This window comes from Netta rufina, assembly GCF_964035555.1.
Source record: "Netta rufina genome assembly, chromosome: 1".
Lineage (NCBI taxonomy): Eukaryota > Metazoa > Chordata > Aves > Anseriformes > Anatidae > Netta > Netta rufina.
The window spans coordinates 28,001,951-28,022,941 of NC_140123.1; the positions used below are offsets into that span (position 1 = coordinate 28,001,951).

General features: G+C 45.4%; 1 protein-coding gene across 1 annotated transcript; it reads left to right on the forward strand.

The window, feature by feature from the left end:
- Positions 1–311: 311 nt before the first annotated feature.
- TMEM272 (transmembrane protein 272) lies at positions 312–13,355 on the forward strand (the record flags this gene model as incomplete). The annotated part of the gene is made up of 4 exons (XM_084286394.1): positions 312–369; positions 4,567–4,626; positions 10,806–10,888; positions 12,993–13,355. The coding sequence occupies 4 exons, from the start codon at positions 312–314 to the stop codon at positions 13,353–13,355; spliced, it is 564 nt and encodes a 187-aa protein (XP_084142520.1).
- Positions 13,356–20,991: the final 7,636 nt, after the last annotated feature.

Consider the following 20,991-nt stretch of genomic DNA (forward strand, 5'->3'; position numbering starts at 1 on the left):
TTTTCTTCCCTGAATTCGCTTTTGCTCACCAAATAATCTTCACAGAGCTTTGTGTCGTGTAGCAAACTGTACCTGTTTCGCTGGGCTTTCTCACAGTGTCAAATAAACTTTGTGCTGCCTCCACCCCAACCAAAAGCAGGGCTCTGGGGACCCCCCCACATGGCTTTGTGGGTTTTTGGGGTAGTGAAAGCCCGCTGAAGTGCGTGAGCCCCTCTGGGCTAAGATGTTGAGTCAGCTGAAGACACTGCTTGTGATTTTCATAACTGTGTTTGTTTCTGTATCCCCACAGACACCCCAAAAGGTGCTTCACGATGCCAGCCGGCCTGGAGAAAGCTTGTCACCGGTGCATCTCCAAAATTGCCAGCAATGGTAAGGCAGCTCTGGGAGAAAGCTCCCTATGTATTTAAACAGACCTGTAGCTAATATAGAGAGATATATAATGAAAATAAGGTAATACCAAGTCCCACCTGAAGTTTCCTTTTCTTTCTCCCCTTTTGCTTTCTTTCCTGGACAATTTTAGGTGCTGATAGAGCACCCAATAGCAGTTGTATCTCTAAAACACCCACCTGAGCTGTATTATTTGGATTAAAGTAGATTCGGCAGGAGGTTAAAATGCAAGGATTTTAAAGCAACTTACTCCCACTGACTGTATCTCCTTTTTACTCTGAATCACAAATGCCTTTCACTTTCAGGTTTTGGTAGTAACAACTTCTAATTCCACTCAAGTATGCGAGGAAGAAAACTCCTTAATATACTCCACCACTCCCCATAATCCATGCTTCACCCACGCAAACAACTGCACTTGTCAGCCCGTGGCTGTTACCTCGGGGGCTTCTGTATTAATGCCTTGGCTTCACTTGCACAGCTCTCCAAGTTCAGAATGAACTTTTACAGGGATTAAGCCTCATAGCTCCTCGCTGTCTTGCAGGCCTTCAGACAAAACAGCATCAGTGAAGATTCCCAAATGCATTTCAGTGTGACTGGATTTGGGAAAAGCAAAATTCAGGAAAGTGGCTCTTGGGTCTGGCACTGGAGGAGCCCCCAGGGTTACTGCTCCCTCCTGCTATTATGTTGCCACTGGGGCTTTTAGGATGGCTGAGAAAACAAATGATTGTTCTGAACATTTTTTGAAAGAACAGGATTAGTTCTGATCTCATCTGTGCTCCTTTACATCAGGAGCACCCTCCTGGATACACGCGGTCACCCATGCATGAGGAAAATACCCTCCCAAGAAATCCATCATCTTTAGCTTTTCTTTACGTTTAAGTTTGAAATCAGCCCAGCTTTAGCAATGGATCAGCCAGTGCATCCCAAATTGATTTTCTGTTCATTAAAATGCAAGCCCTTCTGAAGTGCACTGGTGCTCAATTTCACATTTTCTCATCATCCTGGGTATATTTTTCAGACTGCCTTTCAGCACAGCCCCATATTGTACCTATGGTCTCCTGGTATTTAAACGACTCTGAAGAGACAACCTACTTGTGCAGCATCATTTAAATTCTTTTCATTGTTGGCACAGCAATTTAAGTTCAGAACATCAGGGCAGCTTTAATTAACTGACCGAAAGGAAAAAAAAATAAAAGGCTAATTCACTATGCTGGGTCTATCGCAAAGCAAACCGATGGCTCTTTATGCAATGCCTGTATTGTGTTTAAAAAGTACATCTGGAAATTAATCACAAGGGTCCAAATAAAGGACTGAAAATGTGACATGGCTCTACTTCAGTAGCTAGAGACCTGCCATAACACTCAGGCAAGCTGTTCTGCAGCACTGCCTAACCCCCAAAGTACCTACAACCCATATACACCCTCCCCAACAGCTTGAAGGGTCCCAGGTTATCAGCACCTCCTTCTTCTACACCACTGCAGGTGAGAGAAGCACTGCTGGTGTCAGTGCCGGAGCCAGCAACTTAATTTCTAGGTGTCACGGTGCTGACATTGCTTACCTGGGTGCCCAGGTGCTATTTCACAGCAGCACAAGCTTTGCTAAGCAGACGGTGATGGCACGCAGCAAACAGCTGCATCTCTGAGGCTGGATTTGGTTTGCAAGTCAGCTCTGTCACAGCTCTCTGCTCCCCGTGGTGGCTTTGTACTGGGGCTGGAGTCCTCCCCAAGCCCCTCTCGGTACTGTAGGGGATTCCTGCAGATACCATGAAGGAATAAATTGGGGATGAAGACACCTGCTACACGTACGCATGCTGGTACGCTGCCAGCTTCCTGCTGTTTTCCAGTCATCTCCAAGGCTGCACCCACACTGCCATGTGCATCTGCCCCAAGGCATGATCCGTCCCAGGTCCCAGCACCCGAATTTGGGTGTCAGAAGGGAGTAATGTGAATTCACACCTGGGCTTCTGCTCCTCAGCTTGCCCATGAAGACAAACCCAGGGGTGAACGCAAAATTTGGTTGGAAGCTGGTAGCAGCTCATTAAAAATAAAATAATAATAATAATAATTCCTTTTTTATCAGGACATAGACTCGTGGCAAAAACCTGGCAGGCCATAGAACAAACAGCATTTGAGAGTGATGGCTAAAGGACCCAACACCCCATTTATTCCTGTGTTTGGTGTCAGGGAGCTTGTCACACACTCTACTGGGTAGGCTGCCCACTGCCATATCAGCATGCCATCGAAGAAGTGGGTAGGTTAGGATTTACACCCATAAATCACTCCAGAACGGAAGAGAGAGCGTGACACAGCCATGGTGTCAGTGGTGATTGGAAGTTCATTTACTCCTTGCAGTGGAAGAGCATGGGGAGCTCTGGCTGGAGGCTGAAAGCTCCACTGAACGGTGGGTTTATGGCAGCAAAATATCCTGCTGGGCAGGAGGCAGGGGCTGCACCCACCCTGCTGCTTTTCCTACCCACAGATTTCAAGGAATGTGCAAGATATAAAGCTATCTGCTCTCCTCTTTCCCTGCTGTGTCTGCACACTGGGACTTGGCTCACTGATGCCTCCCAAAGCAGGACCTTGCTCATGTCAAACACCAAAGAGGTGCCCAGCGGTGACGCTCTGCCTGATGCCCTGACACCAGCTCCTCGGAGCAGATGTTCTTCTGAGCCATGCCTTGGATTATTTCCCTCACCTGCCTGTGGTTTTAGAGACTACTAGCTTTATTATTTTATTTTTTTCTTGCTACTTTTTCTCAGAATAGGTCCAGGGGCGTCTTTGCCCAGTGGTGGTACCCCCAACTTGAAGCCATCACGTGTGAAACCACGCAGAGAGCAGCTCCCTCTCTGCAGAACTGGGCTGCCCTCGCAGCAAATATCATTTTCCTGAGCAATTTGTCTTCAGACCAGGCTGGGGCAGCACAAGCCAGGCAAATCCAGGCAAAGCACGCGTGTGTCCTGCCTGAGGAGCATTTCTGCGAACCGCCCCTCCATGCTCACATTTTGGGGGAAACGCTTTTCCGTGCTGCTAGCAGCGCTCAGAGCCACGCAGAGCCCTGCCAGTTGTGTAGGCAATTGCGTCTCACGCTGGTGAGCACGGAGCTGGAAACCTTCCCAGACTACGCATCTGCCCCTCCAATTCCAGACCTGAGAGGCTGGAGCTGAATGGGGAGATAATGAGTAAATACATCCCCGGCGACTGCTCTGGGAGGGGAATTAATGAGCCATTATCTTTCCCTCCCGAGCAGCAGCGAGCGGTCCCTGCCTCCCATTTCTCTCCTCCAAAACCCAGCTTTTGGGTAGACGCAAACCCGGCCACCTGTGAGCCAGATGCACAGCCCCAAATAAATGCGGGTCCTGGCGAGCCTTTTACAGAGCTCCCCACAGCATCCCTGCGGGCAGATCATGCACCACACAGGAGGAGGAGGTGAAGCCTCAAAAATACGGGTGACGCCTGAATTTTGATGGTGCCCCTGTGTCCCCTGCCTCAGTTTCTCCTCCTGTAACAGGAGGAGAAATTGTTTTGCAGAGGCTGCAGTTCTGGGCCACGAGCTGGGATTTTTTTCATAAGCTTCTGAGGAGACATCCTACTCTTTTTTTTTTTGTTTTATTTTCCTCAGCCCCTGTGCAATCTGTGCCTACCTCCATGTCCTGCTCTTTTGCCTCCTTGGGCAGCTACTTGCACAGAAGTACTCTGCAGGGATGCTCACCACAGCACTTCCTCATTATGCTTCCTCCTCATTTTTCGGAGCAGCAGCTCGCTTTAATATTGCGAAGTGCTCGTGATTAGGTACAGAGGTGACAGCTCTGGTAAAAGACGGGCCGCTCGCACTGTTATTGACGCTATTATTTCTGGGTTTCTGCAAAGGTAAGCACTCATCCTCTGCAGCAGCAGGCTGTGCTGGGGAAGTACCAGGGCTCAGACACACCAGAGGCTCTCCGAGGAGTAACTGAGCACCGCAGGTCCACTTATTCCAGGGAAGAGTTCACGTGCAGCCCCAAGAGCATCCCTCTGCGAGGCCTCACTGCACAACAAACATGGCATCCCCCACTGCACTGCTTTTCTTGCCACACATCTTTATGGATAAGCAGCATCCAGAAAGCACTGGATGGCACTTCTGATCTTTAAACTTCAACCAGCCCCAATAACACTGTATTTTCTTTCTTTTTTCCATTCACAGCATGCTTTATATTCGGGCTCCTTGCTTTCCTTGCCTTGCCGTTGTCCATGACTTTCACAGGTAAGTCGGCTGTTACAGCAGTGTACCAATATGAATTTCCTGACGCTGTGAAGCAGGTTATCCTGTGGGAGAAATGAGTAGGCGACCTTAAAGTTCCCAACTGTTAGCCCCGTGTGTTGGTATTTAAGCTTCAGACAGAGAAGCACAGCCCACGCTGTATGGCGGGGAGCAAGCAGCTCTTGAATTTTGATCCTGTTTGTCTCAAATACATCTCTGGTGTGAGCCACCTCAGCACAGGGCAGGGGTCAGGACATTTGGAGGCCTTACTGATACATGCTGGAACCTAACCAGGTTTCAGTTTCTCTATATTTACCCATAACTCTGAATTTTCTGGCTTATTTTGGGGGCATCCGAAACACTTCCCATCACTGGGTTGGGCCAGGTGACCTCCAGAGGCCCCCTCCAACCTAAACCACTCTGTGCTCTCTTTTTACCATGAAGTTGCTGACAAGCTCTGAGCCTCAGCCCTGTTTTAATTCACTTTGATAGCAGTGTATTTACTTCAGCTCAGTTGCTGCTTAGGCTACCAGCAGCTGGCAAGGGGCTGGGGGTGTTTGGGCTCAGTCTGTGGGAGGAAGCTCAGCATCCGAGACACGAGAAGATTTCATTAATCAGGATCTGAGCCACAAAAATCCTAGAAGCATAGGGCTGGAAGGGAGGAAAAGATCATCTAGGCTGCTATTTCTCCGCCTTTTTGAAAGCTCGACCTGTTTTTTGGCTCATCTGTCTCTTTATAGCCACCTGAAGGCTGGATTTGCAAGCAGCATTAAAGATCAACTATTTAAGAAAGGAAAGAAAAAGACTTAGACTTGCATAATTTTATACATTGTTAAACCGTGTGAGGCTCTTTCCTTCCCTGAGCAGCAGTTTTTCCTTATCATTAATACAGATTTTAAAATAATGTATTTGCTAACCCTTCGCTGCTTCCTTTGGGCCTTCTACCTCCTCCCCAGGGGCTGTGACCCACACTTGAGACACGTCGGTGGAGGCAGAAGCTCCCTCCCCTTTCAGACAGGCTCAGGGCACCCCAGCAGACATCGGACTTGTCCTTACTCAAGGAAATTCCCCAGCTTCTCAGGGAGATTATTTCAGCGTTTTATTGCTCTCACAGACAAAATATTCCCCCCCCCATCCAATCTAAATCTTCCCCATGGCAAATGAAACAGATTACAGCCTGTCCTACGCCCCGTGATCACAAAGATAGATTGGCTGCTGTCCTACCCACGAGAAGCTTTGAAGTACTTGAAGGTTCCTGTTACAACCCCACTCCATCTCTCTTTTCCCAAGAGATCTCAAAAACCCGATTCTTTCAGCCTGACCTCACAGGCCACTTTTTTTCTAGAGCTCTTTTGCTCTTTTGCCTCCCTCCTTTGGCCTCTGGAACTTATTTTTTTTCCCCCTCAAAAAAAAAATATGACAGAACACAAGGCTCAGCTGAGACCCGAGGAACGAGCGGTGCAGGATAATTTCCTCCTCTGCTTAACCTGCAGGATTCCTGTAAATGCACCTCAGAATGAAGGATGCTCTCCGTACCAGCTCGTTGGCTCTGCTGTAGTTTATGGTGCGTTGCAAGCCCAGATGTTTTTTGGCAGTGCTGCTCCCTATCAGACATTCCTCAATTTTTTTTACTTACATTTCAGTTTCCTCTCCCAGACGTAGTGCTTGACTTTATTAGGTGTCATCTCATAGATTTTGGATGTCTTTTTCCAGAGTATCCAGGTCACTTTACATTGTAAGTCTTGTCCTCAAAATCCCTACCAACCATTCCAGCTCGGTGTCCTTGCGAACCTGCCCACCTTCTGCCTCATTATTAACGATGGCCTGGCGCAAACGAGCTCTGCATGCAGATGCTGTGGGCAGGATGCATCCCACCTGGCTCTGGACTGTACGCATCTGTAGCCAAGCTCAGCGCTGCCTGTTTCCCCTGCAGCCAGTTAAGAGTGATGGGCATTTCGGGCAGCCAAAGTCCCACAGCCTCCTTCAGATGTCTGCACTGGGAGGAGATGGCTTTCAAGGGAGCTGGACAACCAGCCTAAATGTAGGCATCTAAAATCTGGCCAGAACTGTAAAAATGTGTTCAGCTACAGGCTGGCACTGCTCCCTTCAGCTGGGGCCTTCTGAATACCACTGATGGCTGTGGCAGGACTCTGATTTGGGTGTCCTAATTAAGAATTAGGGAGTTCTAATTAGGGATTAAGAAGCAATTAGGAGCTAGGGAGATGGGCTGAACTGTTACATCTCAACACATAGGCTCTTCTGCTTAGCCATGACTTAAAATTGCTATTTATCCCATAAGAGGATTTCAGCTTTAGCTTTTCCCTAGGCTGAATATGCCTGAGCTGTGGAATAGGGGTGGGAAGGTAAAATTTCAAGTGCAGTACAGCTTGCATGCATGTTGACAGCTAGCCTCCTGGAAATGAATACGTGGCTGGAATCTGACCACTTTTAAATATCATTTCTCAGGAATATTTCATTAGATCTTTAAGATCAGAGAGAAGTGGAAAGCGTAAAGTAAGACACTAGCCTGGAGCTGTGGGTATCTCCTCCATCAGATACAGATCCCTTTTTTTTTCCGAAATTAAGACTTACTGAAGACTTACTGAAATTAAGAGATAATGTCACCGTAATATGGTGTTGTCAGAGGATGTTGGTTTCCAGCAGCTACATATCTGCAAAGGCATTTTTAGGAAAACTAAATGTCAAGGAAAATGCAGATATTTATTATCTGAGCAAAAGCCTCTGATTTTTTTTTTTTTTTTTATAACAGTCTGTTACCATGATCTCAGAGAATAACTTGCTGATGTGTCACCAGTCATTTTGGCTCTTGCATTCTGCAGAGGAAAACTGTGAGATATTTTCAGATGTTAACAAATAACTTATAATAATATTAGTTAAAAAACGGAGATGAATAACTGGTAGCTCTGGTAATAATTATACACGAACAACATACATTTTACAATTTTAGGAGTACTGTAAATCACAGGGTAAGTCATGACACATGAAAAGGAGTCACAACATTTTCCAAGCTCCAGACTTGTGACATCATTTGAGCCATGGCTTGTTCAGCAAATTTCTAACTTCTACTGGTAGGGCTGATACATTTTTCATTAAACACTCCAGTAATAATGACAGCGATGGAAGGACCTCCTAGACTTTTGTTTTTTTGGAGATTTTTTCTAGTTTTCTGGACAGTGAAAGATTGCTCCCAATAACACAATCCTGTGCATTGTCCAGGCTGTCTTTATGTGCAGTGTTCCCCAGGGGCAGCTAAATCAGATCTGAAGGCTGATGACATCATTGTCTCAGTAGCCAGTCTAAGTCTTCCCCTGTTCAAATTTAACACAGTACTACTCCTTGTGCTCATGTCTATACCAAATTAAATAATTCCTCAACCCTCAAGTGCTCCCAATAGTTGTCTGAAGACTGCTCTGATACTCTGTACTGTGTTTAGCCAGTCTTGATCTTTAGTGGCTGTTGCTAACATAACCTTCCCTTGCATTTCATTCCTGCAGCCACTGCAGGGATTCTGTGAGTTTCCCCTGAATTGCTGATATGTTTTCTGATCAAATGGTGCCCAAGGTACTCACTTAGCAATAAATCTGCTGCAGAACCTAGATCCTAGGGTAAGGCCCCCAGACCAGGCCTGCCAGAGGGCTGGGCTAGGCGATGGTGGCTGCAGCCATCCCCTAGGAACAAGAGAAAAAGGCCTGGTGAGAAGGTGGGGAGCAGGCAGCAGACATCAGATTGATCTTACCTGAGAATCATAGAATCATTTGGGCTGGAAAAGACCTTCAAGGCCTTCAAGTCAAACTGTCAACTTGACCTACTGAGTGCCATCACTAAACTATGTCCCTCGGTGCCACGAAGCCAACCTCCTTTGGTACGAGGTGCATCGAGGTGCATTTCAGCGATTTTCAGCTGCCTGGGAAGAGAAAAGCAATTAAAATGAGGCCAATGCTCGGAGCCAGGACAGGTTGCAGGGAGCACTCGACTGAAAGCAGAGCTTTGATCTCCCATGGTCCATCTACCCCATCATTAAGAGCCGAAACGAGCTCCTGCTCATTTTGGTGTTCCCAAATAAATCACGCATATGCTGTGTGTGAACTGCTTAGCACAAGACACATGCACCCAGATTTCACTGTAACATGCAGCACTGCCCATCTGCCAACACTAGGTCCGTATTTCCTTATCACCCACAGTGCTGCATTTTTGAAGTTACAACTGCATTACTTCCTTTCACCTCCTCTTTTCCTGTCATATCTGTCTGGAATATTCTCCTGTCATTCAAATTGTTCCCAAGACTGACTGCTGTCATGCTACATATATGAAAGGACCCCAAAACAGATTGGTCTGGGAAAGAGAATCTTAGCTCCAAGAAAAATATTGGCATGTTTTCTTGATTTCTTTCTTCCTTTTTTTTTTTTTTTTTTTTCCCCCTCAAATCAAAATCTCAGTAATACACTGGAAATACACTGGAAATAGCAATTGCCTGGGTTCCTAAACTGAAATATATTCCTTGAGCTCCCTGACCAGCTGCTTTTGAGGCAGGCTATTGCAGGGCCAAGGACTCTGGAAACACTGACAGCTGCTTTCTGAAAAAGATATAATTTTCAGTGATGTCCCTGCTGCCCACCTCTTTACATTTGAAAGTCTGAGCAGGCCTCAGTGTTAGATAGTGGCAAAATGGACAAAAAATTGCAGCTTTGGGAATAGCAGACAAAAAGGGAGAGAGGCCAAATCCAGCCAAGTCCAACCCTTTTGAATTTCAAGAAGACTGATATAAATGTTTAGTCTAGGAGAATCCACTGGACTCAGCCCAGAGACACGGCAGATCACTGCATCCTACAACTAACCTAAAATTAGCAAGCAACCACAATGCAGGACACCTATATTATGCTATGAAAAATGTGTGGGAGGGGTTCAGAGCGTCAGCAATATTCTGGACCAGCAATGGGAGTGGATTTGGTGGGCAAATTGAAAAGCTGAAGAAGGCCACAGCTATAGAAGCAGGAAAAACAAACAAAACCAGAAAGCACTGGTACCTCTTTCCTTATCCTGTGTCTTTTTTGGCGTAGTTCTGAACATAGAGGCAAGATGTTCTACCTAAGAGACGTTTAGCACTGAGAGCAGCATGTTGCTTTCAGTGTCCTGCATCTAGAGAACCCCAGTTGTTGAGAGGGAAGTCAAAAATGCTCCTAGAAAACAAGTTATGCACCAAGAAGAAAACAGAAAATCTCTTCTGGCCTCTGCAGCTGATCAGCAGAAGGCCTGAAATATGGGATCAATGACAACAAAATTATAGTGTAATGAAGAGTTTAAAATTGAATAAAGATGCCAGTGGGTAGGAGACTTGGGCAAATGATTCATCCCTGCTAACTTTAGGTATTTACAGCTGGCTGTCTAGATTCCTTGTATAGTTATAGAGAGAAAGAGGCACTTTCAGGGCACAATTCATCTGACCTATTTTAAACGCCTATCTTAGGACGAGAGGAATTGAATTTTCGAAGTGTCTATTTCTCCCTATTGACTATAAAGAGTCTAGGAAACTAGTTCAGATATAGATGCCTGCATTGCAGACATCTAAATTTGGACAGATGAGTCTCACTGCCACAGACCTGTATCACAAGCTTCAGTGTCTAATGCCAACATCATCCTTGCACTGCCATATATTCCCTTCCCTAAATCCTACTCAGCTTTCTAGCAGTAGATCTGGGGGTTGCCAGGATCCCTGGCTCCATAACAACCAGCGCTTTTAGCCTCCAGCAACCCAAACAGCCTGGAAACTTGAGCTTCTCTGGTTCCCCATGAGCTGGTTGGGAGGCTAAAATGGCTCCAGGAGCTCCCACATGTGCTGGCACCCAAGCTTTGAGGTATCTGACTTGGGAACATGCCACATGCATGGAGCTAATGAGCAGGAAAGACCTGGGAGAAGCTTATCAGAATTCATTTTTTTTTCCACAAATGGTTTTAATTTTCAATTTTCTACTTCCGATGAAAATTCCCTGACCCAGCAAAGTCAACTGCTCATTCAACAAAAATGAGGTGGCTGATGCTAAGGAGCAGCATACCTGGCTCAGATTAACTGTGCTCCTCTTGCAGCACCTTTAATTTCCACTGCATAGCTCGTTGCACTATTTGATCACTCGAGATAACAAACGCTATTAATTTTTGCCGTTCAGGAATGAAGTTTTTGGAAGACTGCCCAGTTCAGCCACTAATTCCATTATATCTGCTGGTGGGTGGCGTGATTGGCAGCTTAAAGGTAATGTGCCTCGTATGTGTGAGAAATATCTTGTGTGACTAGACTTTGACTTGCTAGTTAAGACATAATGATGGCTCCAGACAGCTACGTGCACGCAGCTCTGAAGGCAGCTCCCTGGATTGAACTGTGCTTGTTCCAGCACTTAAAGCTCCCATCAGGCAAGCGAGATGCTAATGAGTTTTCTTCAGCATTGTCCCACACAGCGTGGTGTGACTTTCTCCTGCATCACAGCATCTGTGCTACCATCCCTGCCGGTGGAAATGCCTGCAGAACGTGCCTGGCTGTGGCAAACAGGGTCCTGTTTCCTTGAGGAAAAAAGCAGGCTTTATTAATTTAGGCACAGTATTTTCTAACCACTGCTCCCCATTTTCTAGTAGACTATACTTTTATCTTTGCTGAGCCAGAGCCTGGCAGCTTGACAAGTCCAGGTACCCCCATATCTGTGTCACACCCTGGGCGCTATAACAACGCTTCAGCTCTGCATAAACTCCAGGGCAAAGGATGGCCCCTTTGATAATGTTTCTAGCTCATTTTCTTTTGCCAGGATTGAAAGAAGGGGGGAAAGAATATTCCCCTGCAGGTCTCTACATCCCCTGCGCTCTTTTCGCAGTGGTAACCACACTGTAGCACATCACTGGGAAATGAATCATCACTGCGAGGACCTCTGGTCAGTAAATAAGTAAATGGGGAACAAAGAAAGTGCTTAATCTGGCTGTATGGATTTGCTACGCTGTGAGTTCGCCTGGCAAATGCTTAGTCATTCAATCACAGCATCGGGCCTATTTGTATAATCAAAGATTCATTTAATAATGGTTTAGAAAAGATTAGATCAGAGTTGAAAGGAAATTTTCAGGCTAATGAATTGAAGCATTCATCAAAAACGTTGACGATTTCCTAGCTATTGCTGATTCGAATCCAGTTTTTCTCAACCAAAATGAGTGGGTCGGTTAATAATTCCTGCTGACATCAAACGACGGCTTGAATTTGGTTTCAGCTGACAGCAGGACTGCGTATTTTGCAGCCTGCTGATATATCTGGTCGGAATTTGATTTGCCTAACTCGTGTCATCTCATAGCGCTTCATCTCCAGCTAAATTCCACTGCCTAAATTCTACCCTGTTAAACTCTGCACTGACTGGTACCGGGTGATGGGAGCAGTGCCTGAGCAGTACGTTGGGCTAGCTTGAAATCAGAGACCTAAAAGTCATTCTGGTTGTCAGGATCTGGGCAGATCTGTAGGTTTCTCATCTGTTTCTTTAGGACCTCCAATCTTTTAAAGGCAGTGGTGACCTGTGTTCACCAAGGTGATTGAGCCATCCTACAGTGCCTGCAGAGCCCTGCTGAATTCATGTGGAGGTGCTCCATAAGCAGATAATTCTGCAGTTATTAATAATGTGAGCAACAGCCAGAACGTGCTTCAATCGCAGCTTGGCAAGGCAATGAATGTAGGATTTAAATGCACTTTTCCAAAACTCGTCAGATACAGCTGAGATCTATAAATCCAGCTGGGAGGGCTTTCTGACTTCCTCCAAACTGACGCTCATCCACTAATTAACCCCGTTTCCATCACTGAGCATGATGAGGCTTGAGCACAGGCACCAGCCTGTGTCCTGAGCTCACCTCGAAGCTAACAAGCTGCATGGAGCAGTCAGTTTGACAGGGAAGAGCAAGAGAATCCCGTTCCCAGGATGCCCACCCAATTAACCTATAAGGCAATGATAAACGGAGCTAGGAGAGACAAATCCACCCACTACAAGGCAGGAACTACTCTCCTCAACAAATTTAACAGTTACTCTGATCTGTTCTTAAAAATCCCCAGTGAGGGAGCTGCTGCCATTTCCCCATGTAATCTGTTCCCATGCCTTTCTGTCCTCACCATTGGCAAGTTTTTTTCCCATGTCTGCCCTAAATCTCACTGGTGAATCAACTGTATGCAAAAACTTATTTTCCAGCAGAATCTGCCCCATTTGTGGCTGCTCTGATTCCTCTTACACCATTTTCCCGGGCTCCATTTTAATTTGCCCAAAAAGCTGGCAGTGGTCAGAAGGTATTATGATTTTCCCCACCCAATTTACTTCCTGCCTTTTCTCCCCCAATGTCTCCAGGTGACCCTTCTGCTGTACGACTCCACCAGGATGAGGCAGCTGCTTTCCAAGTCTGTTGTGATTGATGACGACGACGACGACGAATATCCCTGGAGGCAGAACGCTCACAAATACTACATCCACCTGACCCTCAGCCTCTTCCTCTTCCTCTGGTTCATTCTTGGGAACTACTGGGTTTTCTCCGTGTACCTGCCAAATTTCATCCCACCTTTCCACCAGCCTCAGGATTACTGTGACAAAACCCTGTACATTTTTGCTGTTGGTGTGCTCATTATCAGCCATACTGTGCTCTTTCTCCTTATCTTTTGTAGCTGCTGCATATACTGTGTTTCCAGGCAAAGATACTCTTCTGAGGAAGACTAAATGCCACAGAAATTAAGCTCCAGATGTTTGGGAAAGGGTGTACAATGAAGAAAAGGCAATAACTCACCCTTGTGTGTATCTTTGTTGTACTATAGATATGTATGTTAGCAGTCAACTGCAAGAGGAAATTGTAAAATACATTCCAGTGCCATCTGGAAATAGCTGAGCTGGAATACAGCACATTCGATGTAAAATTGCTGCTACAGATGCCAGGGTGCACTCTTGCTCACTTCTCTATCTCTTTTTTAACTCTTGGATTTTCTCTTTGTAGTGTCAAGCTCTGCAGTAAGCCCTTGCAGATGACGAGCTCCTCTAAAACCAGGTCCCCTTATGTTATTGCAGCATAGCACATCTTTGCCTGTTACAGTAGCCATGCTGTCCTCTTTCCTGGGACCAGAACACCTCCGTAGCCTTGCTGTTACTGTCCCTGCATTAAAGATGAAGGGGCTGAGGCACAAAAGATGAAGGGCTGTATTCAGACTGCCTTGCGTGGCACGTGGACTGCGACAGGAACTTAGATGGCCACCAGAAAGCTTCTTGGGCCAGTGTGAGACCAGCCAAGGCGTAGCTGTGATAGCAATATGAGCACGTATAAAAGGCAGCCTGAATATGGCCCCAAGATCTCTCCTGAACCTGGATTAGAAAGCATCTGCATCTATCTTTGGTGCTAAAGCAGGTGGTCTGAGTATATCCACACATATCCAATACATCCAAACCGAGCCAAGGCCACAGTGCGAGTCTTTGGCAGAACGAGGAACTGAGCTACTGAACACCAGCTCAGCGTTCCCCAGCTTGGGGAGACTCCTCTTTCTCCACTTTTTGTATAACAGCAACGTGTCAGTACCACACCAACACAAAGATGCTTGCCAAGCCATTGTGATTAAGTTCACAGAAAACCTGGTGACGTTATGCTGGTATTTTCACTTTATGATAATGAGACACGGGCAGGGATGTGAGAGGCTCAGGTGGACGTGCTTCCTACAGCAGTTCTCTGGTTGTGGTGTGAGTGTACGTTTGATTTGTTCACCGTGGTGCTGTACTTATGGAAATCTGTACTCAATGGGCAGACATCATGAACACAGCTTGTAAGTCAACAGCAATGTCAGCTCTAAAAGCATCGGCATGCACAGAGACAATTGTTTTGTGACATGCAATGGAACAAGCCCATAACTGGTCCTGATGGACTTTTCTATTTTTATTTTTTTAATGTGTTGGTGAATGCAGTGTAAAAGTGCTCTTTCTGCTTCTGCTCTTACGCATTTCTGTTGATACGGTCAAAGTGGAGGGGCTCCCCTCTACATGAGCATGAGGATGGCCCCAGATGGAGGAAGCAGATGTCTCTTTGGGGTATCTTTTCTGTTAAAAACCACACAGCTGAAGCCTGTGTTTTAGAGAAACCTGAGTTGTAGGACACCTGTGGAAGGGCAAGATTTGTTCAAGAGCAACAAAATGCCATAGCTGAACAGGCTTTGCTCAACCTTCCACCCTGGGACTGAGGCTAAACGGTACAACACCTGTGGGAATCACCTGTCATCAGCCGTGAACAGTTATCTCAGGGGCTATTGCGTAGACAGCTAAGGGTGCATTTGGTCCATGCAGATTTTAATTCACGTCCTGGCTTTAAGAATTATTTATTTCCAGAGAGCTAATCTTAGAAAGAAGGTAGGATAAAGGGTGGAATAATCTGCCAAGAGGGAAGCAGCAGTGCAGCATTCCCCAGCCCTGTAGCAGCCACTCAGAAAGAGTCACAGTTAAAGCTGTCCCTGCCCAAAAATCCAAGGAATGGGGATCGCTAACACTGCTGTGGTTGTGTGTTGGAGGTACAGGACCAACAGCATCCCTTCCTTTTAGCTGTGGGCTGCAAGAAGAAATCACAGGCTGTGTTTTTCCATGAGCTGCTCCACCCCACACTCTCTACTGCCTCTCTAAAGGCACTACACATTTCTGAAGGCATATTTCAGAAACATAATTAAAAAAAAAAAAAAAGAAAAAGAAAAAGAACACAAACATTATTTTAGCTAATGGTGGAATTCCTCCTTCCCACCCCAAATATTTCAGTGGCTCAGCACTTGGGCTCCCGGGCTTCAGCATAGTCATACGTTCAGAGTTCAGTTCTGAGGTGATCTAAGTGATTTTACCTTCAGTGGAGAGCATCTTTCATTCATTAAGATGCCAAAGTGTTTAAGAAATTGCATCTCAGCAGGAATAACTCCATCCATCACTTGAATGTAACAAAGCAGCTGTTTAACATTACACAGGAACTTCACCCAAAACCATAAAAAAAGAAAATTATACTCAGTTGATAATGCAAAGGAAAATTTTCAAGAAAGTAGCTACACACTCTCCTTTCATGGGACTCCAGTAAAAAATGTCCCTGTTCTTGCAAAATGCTGCTAGGATCATTCTTGATCACAAAGAATTAAGGGCTCAAACTCCTGAGTGAGTCGGAATTGATCACCATGCTGCCGTGCACCCAGCGATTTGGCAGCAAGTGATGAAGTGTGTGCTCCTAAAATGAGTGGACTTCAGTTCAGTCCACAAGAGAAGAGATTTAAGCTATGTGAGCCTGCGTGAGGACAGCTACAGCAGCTCAGTAGATGAGCAATGATTTATGAAACCCCAGTGACACAACAGTGAGTCTGAGGCCCGTGTCTCTTTCAAGGAAGACTAAGACTGAATAATTCTCTGCAGTCTACTTTGGAGATTTAATATTTTAGGTATGAGAATCCAGTGTGTTCGCTGACTTCTTGGGAAACTGCTGCCAAATCACATTGCTAGTGCTCGGTACATGGTTGATTCAAGTGGAAAATAATAGAGGAGGTAATACGGAACGTAATGGCAGCTGTGAAATACTTTAAAGTTATACAGAGTAAACAGAAAGCTTTGTTAGGATCCGGAAAGGAAAATTCTGAATTGACAGCATTTACCTTTACTTGTGTACATGAGTAAGCTGAACATCCACACCTCCAGAACTGCTGGAGCCATCCACTCTGTGTCCGGACAGATCTGAGGATGCCTTCTGCATTTTCACTGCCTCTGCCTTCTTCAGCAGGGTAGAATCTCACAGGTGTGGAGCAGGGGCACCTGGTTTTGGGCACCTGATTAAACACAACTGAGTTATGGTGGCTTCATAAGTTTTCACTATTTCTCTGACCCACTGCCATCAGCAGAAGAAGTTCTCTTGGGTTGCTCCAATTGTTAAATAAAGCACGTAGCTTAAACCCAAAGGAAGGCAGTTTAATTGAAGGAATTTTATCTCACTTTGGGGTAAACTAGGAATATTTGCATGATCCACAGCACCTTATCTTGCAAACAGCAACTTCTTAAATTGCCACAGACCGACAGTGTCCCAGGCATATATATGCTCAGTCCCTGGAGGAATAAACACATTCCCTCAGCAAACTGCTGTGGGGGAACTAAGTCATTACAGTCCAAGTGTTGAAGGGCTGAAAATAGAATATACACCTCGGTATGAAATTGTTTAACATTTTGCCACTAGACTAGAATTACAAATTGAAAAATACCCAGTTTTTTTTTTTTCCTACAGTAATACAAATGTCTTCGGGAAAATCGAACAAAATACACCCTTAAAGCAATTACTGTGAGCTCAGAAATGTACTGATTGCGATGGAGGAAGTCACCTGTAACTGTTCTGGTTAAATCATCTTCCCTTCTTGAGAAATAAAGCTCTCTTTCTAGCTCTTAAAGGAAAAAATAACTATGATTTCAACGGATTAGATAGCCTGTGCCCTGCTAGTATCTGATAATACAAAGACACAAAGACATTTCTGCTTGCACATACAGACCACAGACATCTACATACCATAAATGCAAAGGCAGCAGCCATAAAACACAATATGCTTATTACATTTTATTGCCCACATAATATTTCTCCTCCCTCCACTCCACCTTCTTTGGCAATAGGCATAATATTCCAAGGCTCTGAGGAGCAGCTTCCCATAGCTTTTCCGAAAGCCACAGCCAGACAAGTAAACGTTTCAGTCTTTCATTTCAAATGCTGAGCACAGACAGCTCTGGAGTCCTACCTGCTGACCCAAAAAAGGGGAAGATGGACATCAGCCGTATCTCACAGGCTTTGTCTCCTCTGGAGTAGAAACAGGAGCTCCGTACTGCTGGGGAAGCAGGAGATCGTTCTCACACAGCACTTGCTCTCTGAGCTTTATGAGGTCCCAAGACACCAGACTTTTTAAAACGACAAGGTGACTGTGCAGGAGAAAAAAAAAATAAATGAAAAAAGCAGGAGCTATCCCAGGTTATTTCAAGAGCTGTTTTAAATGTCTCAGATCCTGAAATGTGAACAGTCAGTGTAAATGAACCTAAATGTTTGGGCTTTACAAGCAAAGGGCTACAAATCTCAAACCAGTGACAGCTCCCATGCTTTGCACAGCATTTTAACGGCTTATTTTCTGTAAGTTGCCTTGAATTTTATCTCTGATTCTGATTATTCATCTTCCCCGAATTCTGGTTGATCTGGGCTTTGCCTCACGATGAAGACCCATGTGTGTTCTGCCTGTAACAGAGGCAGGACTGTTACATGGGGAATGCAATCTGAAATTGTTGCTTCTTGGCTTATGTTTCCTGATCACTACCGGCGTACGTGAAAGTCCCACAGATGTTAACCATAAGGGGAAAACCTAAACATTTTTAGAAAGTATATTTAGAGGAGGAATAAAAGAGGCTGACAAGTACAATCTGATATTGCATAGTACAAGAAAAAGTACAAGAAAACTGCTGAAAAGTACAATGTTGTATTGCTAGAACAGGTTTCTGAGAAAACTGCATGAAATGCTGAGAAATCAGACATACAAGTTTGTAGGAGTGGATTTCTATCAAATGTCTCATTTGAATAAAAATACCGGGAGGAAGATATTGACCAACGTAAGCGCATGAGCCTATGTGATTGGAGGTTAAAAACTAAGGAACGCTACATTTACTAGTCAGACTAATTATAATCAACCCTGCTGCAATTTCCCTGAGATGAGTAATTATTTCAGAGGCTGATTTCCCCCGCAGATTTGAATCCAAGCCATGCTGACTCCTCTGTATGGCCACTAATGCTCAGGCAAAGGGGAAATCCGTGATGCTTTTCCCCACGCTGCAATCTAGCAGCTCAGATGTGAGAGGTGCCCTGAGATACAAACCGTGGGCTGGTGGGCCAGCGTGTATCAAAGTGTTTTTTTGTAATAAGGTCCTCTTGATTTCCAGGTCGGTCAGTTACCTGGGTATCTTAGGGATTTGACTCTCAGTCCTTCAGAAAATAAAAATAAAAATAAAAAAAATCACAGAATCACACATGGTCAGGGTTGGAAATGGAGGTTGGCTGCATGGATAGAAACAGGTAAGTAGGATAATCAATCCTACTAAGCTGTAAGATTTGCAGAAGAATAAAACTAAGAGAAAAAGAATGGAGTGTGGCAGAACTCAGCCAAGTCAGTAAGCCCATGAGCAGCCCTGTCCAGGAGCCAGCAGTAAGAACAGCAGGATCCAGGAGAAGGGCAGTAAGAAGAGAATCAGGTAGCTGAAGGAAATATCAGTGCAGATATTAGTGCAGATAACTGCATTGCTGCCACCGCACAGCCACGGACATGGATGTGTTGGAGTATGTGGTGTACCGTAAGGACACATTTTTCAAGATCATTTTTCAATCAAGGGGATCATAAAACTGATGTTTTACTGACTAAAAAATTGATTTTTTAAGATGAAAATCAATTATAAAGTTCCTATTATTATTATTTTTTTAAACCAGTTATATGCTAAAGCATCTATAAACTCTATGATATCCAGGAGCTGAATTAGCTAAACCTGCTGCACCCCATCAGTTCTGTTCACTTGGGGGGGTCACTCAGCAATTCCTCCTCTCCTTTGCCAGGAGATGCCTGTCCCTGGTGGACCCCACAGGCTCTCGGAGACCAGAGCCCTCGGCAGCTGATGGGAAAATCTCTAAGGCAGAGTGAGAGATTCCTTTTACTGGCCACTGAGAGCAGATGATGACAGGCTGGCATTTGTTTTTTGAGAACAAAAGGCTACATGGTCTGGGAAAGCCTGGCAGTTTGTTGAAAACCCCACTGATGACAGCTGCTAGCAAACTTAGCAATGGCTTGGGCGTAAGAACACCCAACAAACACCCCGTTGTTCCTAAAAACACCACCACCAGAACTTCAATACCTCCTGGTGTTCAGGATGAGCAGCTTTTCCTTCTCCCTCCTTGTTAACAGCGTAAGTACTTCAGATGTGTCCCTGGGACCTCGGGGCCTGGATGTTCCTCTTCAACCACTCACCAAACCCTCAGCTTCAGCCAGGCAAGAGGAAGCGTGCCGACTGCCTCTCCTCGAGCTGCTGACAGCTCGTCACTGCTGTCACACTCACTGAGGCACTGCTGGGCTCTCAAGTTGTTTTCAAGTGCTCTGCATCCGGAGCTGAGGCCAGCAGCATGGCAAAAACTCGCTCGCTGGTGGCTCCCCCAGGGACGGTGACTCGCACGTGGTGCCACTTGGAAAACCTGGCTCCGGCAGATGCTGAGCCTTGCTGCAAAAGCCTGCTCCCATTCCCCTTGCAATCAGCAGCAAGGCTCTGATTGATTTAATGGGGGCAGGCACAGCAAGTTAATTAGAAAATTGGTGACTGCAACGCGAGGAGGGGATGCGCAACAGCCTGATGGATCTCCTGTAGGAGCCAGTTGTGCTTCAGACAGAGATTTCAGCCTCTCCAAAAGAAAGAAAGAAAAAAAAAATGATAGAAGAGACTGGCAAGATGGCCTTGAAGCTGCTCTTAAACATCTTGCATAATACATAATTGCTCTTCGGCTCTCGAGTACTCTACCTACCTTTTAGATCTGTCCCCTGGGAAGAAAATATGAAACAGGCTGAAACACAGAGCCCTTACCAGTAATCAGTATTTTTGACTCTTTTGCATTGTGAGGCAATTAAAAACTTGCCTAAAACTCCTTGCTCTTTCACAGATATAACAATGGATCAAGTCTAATATTTATTTTTTTTTTTTCCTGAGCTTGTTTTGGACGGATATTATAATTAATATCTACAGAGAACCTGGGCACCATCAAGTATTTGTGGAGTGTGGGCAATACAAGGATCAGGACCTGGGAATAAGCCATGAGTTATTTGACAGCGTAGACATGCCTGAAGTGTTACAGTCCTCAAGGGAAATAGTTAATATGAGTAGATTATATCAGGGCTAAGCACTGACAGGGTGAAGTCATCTTGGTTTGTGCTCAAATGAGGGAAATGTTAGGAGCTCAGCAGTCTTGTGCCTTTTTTGATCCTTCCCCCTCCATCGTAGTTGCTGGCTGTGGTAACTATCTCAGATGTTGGCCGCCAATCCACGAGAAGAATTCCTTGTCCAAAAAGTCCCTCCCGTCCCGATTAGCCTCCTGTCTTTGTTTAATGCTAAACTAGCAGTAACCCTGAAAGAAACCAAAAGCTGTAACTTGCCATATTTCCCAAGCTCCAGAACAGATTCTGAGTCAGCTAACAAAGTGTATCGACCTAGAATTCAGTACAAAAGGCAACATGCAGCCAGAAGTCTTGATGTGGGTGGAAAGTTTGCCTGTGAGAGCACTGCCAGGCAGGCACTTCACTGGCACCAACCAGCCCTTGGC